At 61.8% G+C, this 5,105-nt stretch overlaps 3 protein-coding genes across 3 annotated transcripts; all 3 read right to left on the minus strand.

Moving 5' to 3' along the window:
• Positions 1–29: 29 nt before the first annotated feature.
• GGTG_14234 (hypothetical protein) lies at positions 30–1,474 on the minus strand (the record flags this gene model as incomplete). Its single annotated transcript, XM_009232161.1, has 2 exons — positions 1,183–1,474; positions 30–1,057 (listed from the first exon to the last, which is right to left on the minus strand). A coding segment is annotated over exon 2 (1,019 nt), but the record flags the coding sequence as incomplete, so codon positions are not given.
• A 439-nt stretch (positions 1,475–1,913) lies between these two features.
• GGTG_14235 (hypothetical protein) lies at positions 1,914–3,368 on the minus strand. Its single transcript, XM_009232162.1, has 4 exons — positions 3,289–3,368; positions 3,113–3,212; positions 2,851–3,018; positions 1,914–2,742 (listed from the first exon to the last, which is right to left on the minus strand). Exons 1-4 carry the CDS (start codon positions 3,305–3,307, stop codon positions 1,953–1,955), a joined length of 1,077 nt encoding a protein of 358 aa, XP_009230426.1. The 5' UTR covers positions 3,308–3,368; the 3' UTR covers positions 1,914–1,952.
• A 1,094-nt stretch (positions 3,369–4,462) lies between these two features.
• On the minus strand, positions 4,463–4,954 carry GGTG_14236 (hypothetical protein; the record flags this gene model as incomplete). Its single annotated transcript, XM_009232163.1, has 1 exon — positions 4,463–4,954. One exon carries the CDS (start codon positions 4,952–4,954, stop codon positions 4,463–4,465), a length of 492 nt encoding a protein of 163 aa, XP_009230427.1.
• Between the last annotated feature and the right edge of the window lie 151 nt (positions 4,955–5,105).

Here is a 5,105-nt window from a genome sequence, read left to right on the forward strand (position 1 = left end):
AGTGCAGCAGGGCCGGGTCCTGGCGGAACAGCTCGCGCAGGGCGGCGGCGCGGTCGCGGACCAGACGGCCGACCGTCGTGGCGCGGCGCGGCAGGACGGCCTGGACGGGCACCTCGGCGAGCGCGGGGCCCAGCGTCGCCTCGAGGCCGCCTGGGAGTGGTGGGGAGCGGCCCGAGAGCACGCAGCCGTAGGCCACCGACTCGGAGCCGGAAAGAGCCGAGGCCGTCAGGGCCCAGGCGGCCTCGACGAAGAAGGGCACGTGCGACTGCGGGACCGTGCCGTCGGCCACGCGCGGGAGCGGGATATGGCGCTCCGGCTCGGCGACGATGCGGGGCCGTCGGCGGTGTTGGCGTGCCGTCGCAGCTGGCGGCGGGAAGACGGCAGCTGTGCCTTGGAAGCGGCCGGCCCAGAACGAACGGGCGGCGGGCTCGTCGAGGGCAAGGCTCCGGGCCGCGAAGCTCTTGAAGGGAGGCCTGGCCACGATGCCCTGCTCCAAGTAGACGGAATGTATGTCCACGGTCAGCAGCGTCATGATGGACCAGTAGTCTATCACGGCGTGGTGGACCGAGGCGATGAAGGTCCGGCCGATGAAGACGGTGCGGAACAGCGACCGGCCGAGGCCCATGGGCTCGGCGTCGCTGTCTTCGAGATACAGACGAACCTCCTCCTCTTCGGACTTGCCTCGGTCGGCGGCCCGACGGGTCGTCACGTGCTCCCCTTTCAGCACGACCTGGACGATCTGGGGACCCCCGTCGCCGCCGTCGCCGTCTAGGAGCGCGAGGCGGGTGCGCAGCACGGGGTTGGCGGCGGCGACGTCCCGGGTCGCAGCGCAGAAGCGGTCGATGTCGCCCTCGGGCCCGGAATGTAGGATGAAGTGCAGCGCCTCAGCGCGGTCCTCACGTATCATGTCCAGCTGCATGGGCGTGCAGCTGTAGACGTCCTCGACGCGCCCCGGCTCCATGCCGCCGCACCTGGACGCCAGCTGGGCGACCTGGGCGTCGCTCAGGTCCGCCAGGGAGCTGATGATTCTTGGCGCTGTGTCCGGCATTTCTTCAATCTTGGTACAGATGGTGTGACTTGTTAGTGGCCGGGTAGACTTGCCGAGACTTTTGGGTTGGCAAGGCCTGTATTTTCAGCGACATTGTGCCCGGTAAAGAAAGGGGGTGTGACAGGTCTGCCTACCACTTGGTTTTATGCACCAAGGTCGTTATCTTTTGCTCTTCGGTAAAATAGCCAAGGTAGTACTGGATGAAGGGAACACAGAGATGAGCCAAGAGCTGCTGTCCAACACGAAGTTAGTCAGCTACGGATACCAAATCGAGATCATACCCTCCGTCAATCCATCGGAAGCCTCCTTGTTGTCTAGCTGTGCAATTTCTTGGCCTTTCTCGCGTAGCTTACTGAAATGAGACATAATATTCGTGCTTGGCGGGCCAAGGTGATAAGGGAGGCTGAAATAGGGGCAGGAGGCGTGGTTTGGTTTCCCTCTTGTATTGGGTGATGCGCTGTGTCTCGGTCTGGCGATTGAACGGAAAGGAGGGGTGTGCCTGTAGAGAGTGTGGCTGCTTTTTTCGGAACATGCTGCTCGTGAGGGCGGAAATACCGCGGCTGTAAAAGCGTCGATACGGCTGCGGGATTGCAATATAGATAGTGTGATGAGGCCACGGAGAACCATTTTCGGCATGAACAATATAGGTAGCTGATTACCACCCCATGCAGCCTCACCCTCCTCTTCACCTTCCGCCGGGTACTGCACGCGGATCATGCGAGTCCTATCCGGCCCGCCCCATTTGAGAAATCCAGGCCATATCTAGCGGCCCGGTGACGGCTTAATGACGGCTTGGCTTTGGGGAGCCCCGGCCATGCGCTGCCAATGCTCGGCACCACGGGCCTGGCCTGGCTGGCCTTGCAGCACGCTCCCCGGGCGCGAAGCATGCAATGGAGTGGGCGGGTTAGGAAGACGCGGGGGCGGAGCTGATGGGAGCCCTGAACCCTGTGCGGGGGCGCGCGACGTTGCTTTGGTTCGGAAGCTTGGAGAGCTCCTGAAAGGCCCCGCCCGCCTGCTTCTTGCGGCCAAACAGGAGGCCAAAGGCCAGGACGTGGGCGACCTTGGCCCAGGTCGGCCGGCCGTCTATCACCCTCTCGCGCTCCACCTCGGCCCCATCGCGGGCGAGATGGACGCGGTGCGAGTGGGGCAGAAACCTGCCCGGGTGCCAGACGTTCCAGATGACCGAGTTGAGGAGCATGAGGGTGGCCTCAAAGACGTAAAAGTAGACCTCGTATCGAAGGATCGGGCTGAGGTCGCGGAGCGCCTCCAAATTGCCGATCTTGACCTTTGTTGGAGCCGTGTGCTCGACGAGGCGGTAGATGCAGCGGATGAAGATGAGCGCCATGCTGACGTAGAGCGTGGGTAGGAGGACCTTGATGGCGCGGGACCGCGACGGCAGGCTGTCGGAGCGGATGCAGCGCCTGTGGAAGATGACAGTAGCCGAGACGAAGACGACAACGAGCCCGATCTGGATCGACACGGCGGCGAGGATGAGACCCTGGCCAATGGGCTGCTGGCCGCTGGTGGCGGTTGGGTTGGCCCCCAGCGCGACGCCGAGGGCGTTGAGCAGCTCCACGACAGCCATCAGCCCGCCAAAGATGGCCAGAACCCGGCCGGGACTGATGGGTGCCAAGTATGGAACGTAGTAGAATATGCGGCCCAGGACATGGTAGTTTGCCAGTTCTAGGAGCGGTCTTTTCTTGGAATCACAACGTTGGTCAGACACACACACACACATACACACACACACAAGACCGCCCATTGGTACTGATACGAGGACACCTCGATGTCTGCACACTTACGGGCAGATGAAGATAAAGACCTGGCTCAGAATGAAGGCGAGCAGCGGCGACCCGTCGGTGGGGAGGTACAGGTAATGGTGTGATCCATAGGCCCGGAGCGCGTACCCAGCCGTGAAGAAGACGGCGCAGAGGGGGTGGAGGCCAATCAATTTCCACGCTTTGTAGCGGCTGCCGTTTCAAGACGCAATGCGACTCTGCGGTCAGCAAGGTAGCCTGCCATGCATGGGATGCGTGGGAATAGTCTCACTGCAGTGCGACGTACTAGCACTGCCAAATATGGAAAATGGCTGACAGGGCGAAGGCGATAGCGAAGAAGATCGGCGCGCCATGGTTCGGGGCGTAGATGTACACGCTGTACAGGACTGAGGATTCGGGGGCGCTTTGTCAGTGAGTCTGCGGGAGGGGGTGAGGAACATGCAGATATCGAATTCCCCTCACCAGGCTCCCCGAGCGCCATGGCGGCACAGAGCGGGGTAGGGGGTCAGCCACTCGGAATCAGGTGGGTGTGTCGGGCGGCTCTATCCCGGGCGCGGGGGAGACGGCGATATGGGGCCTAGCGCCGGAGTCGGGCAAGCTGTGGCGGCGGTTCGGTTCGGCAGATGGGCAGTAGGTGCTAGTGTGGAAATGGGAAAGGCGCCTAGGCTGGTGCGGATCAGGACCCGAGTGGTAGTCGAAGGAGGTCTGGAGACCAGGTATCTGTCCGTGGGGGCACCAAGCAAGACTGATAACAGAGAGAGTTGGGGATGAAGAGGAAACGAGCCAGAACAGAAAACCGCGAGATCACCGTGAAGGGAAGGCTGCCCATTTTGAGTCTCTCCTCTCGCTCGGCCGCCATGGCAAGTGTGACAAGGGGAAGTGAGAAGGGAAAAAAGAGGAGCATGAGGGCGACGCGTCGATTTCATTCCCGTGGCGAAGCTGGTTGGTTGATGGGCGTGGTTGGCGGTTATCAGGCTCCCGTTTGGGAGCGAAGGCTAAACTGGATTAGGGCAATACGCTCGCCTAGACTCTTGGGATCGACGCTCTAGCTCTGTTTTGGCTAGCTCCCTCTTGGGAAGGAAGCTAAGACTCTTGCCCCCCACCTGGGACCCACGGGCCAAATCTTCCGCAATCCACAGCCAAATGTCAAAACCAACGTCACAGCAGCAAAAGTGCAGGCAGATTTTGGGATTTGGTCAACATTGCATTGATTGGCCAGGCCAAGATTTGACTACACAACAAGGGCGCGTCAGCCTGTCTGTCCACGTCTCTCCGGCAAGGAAGGAGACGGAGCGGCACCGAGTTCACATTGATGCGTACCCTATGACCCAGCAGAAGGCGACAGCACTACAGCCACGGAGAAAAGGGCCGTGGTCCAAGCCCGCACGCAGCCTGGGCACCCCTCGTCACACATGGCGCAATCGCTCCGATGCTGCGGAGCGCTCCCTATGTGATTTCAAGTAGGAGAAATATTGCTGGTTTTATAATGCTAATACGTCAAATTGTTGCTGACAAAAAAAGCATTTATCGATGGTCCATGAAGAGCGTCCCAACGAACAATTTGACCTCACCATTGCGGACTCCCGTGCACCAACCAGCGCAAATATGAAAACGTCGGTTTCTGGCCTACAGCCCACTAGATCTCTATAACCAGCTTCCCAAACTGCTTGCCTGCTTTAAGCTCGTCAAACAGACCCTCGATGGCCTCGACGCACTCGAGGCCCTTGACGGTGCGGCTGACTACGGGCCGCAGCTTGTGCTGGGCCACAAAATCGAGCATATCCTTAAACTCGGCCCTGGAACCGGCCGTGGTGCCGCGCAGCTCAATGTTCTTCATGACAGCCTGCATGGGCCAGTCAAGCACGGGGGAAAGCGTCATGCCGTAGATTGTGATGACGCCGCCGGGCTTGAGCAGCGGGATCGTCCTAATAACGATATCGCCGCCCGCCCCGTCGATAACGGCGTCGAGAAAAGGTCTAGATGGCGGCAGCATGCGCGCCAGGGCGCGCGGCCAGTCGGCGTCCGTGTACAGCACGCCGCCGGCGGCGCCCAGCTGCCGGGCGCGGGCGATCTTGGCCTCGGAGCCCGACGTGACGTAGACGGCGGCGCAGCCGAGCGCCAGGGCCATCTGCAGGGCCTGCAGGGCCACGCCGCCGCCGATGCCCGTGACGAGCACGTTGCGGCCGGGCCCGGCGTGCGCGGGGCCGCACTTTGCCACCAGGGCGCGCCAGGCCGTGACGCCGCACGACGGCAGCGCCGCGCCCTCGGCGGGGCTCAGG

This window comes from Gaeumannomyces tritici (assembly GCF_000145635.1).
Source record: "Gaeumannomyces tritici R3-111a-1 unplaced genomic scaffold supercont2.190, whole genome shotgun sequence".
Lineage (NCBI taxonomy): Eukaryota > Fungi > Ascomycota > Sordariomycetes > Magnaporthales > Magnaporthaceae > Gaeumannomyces > Gaeumannomyces tritici.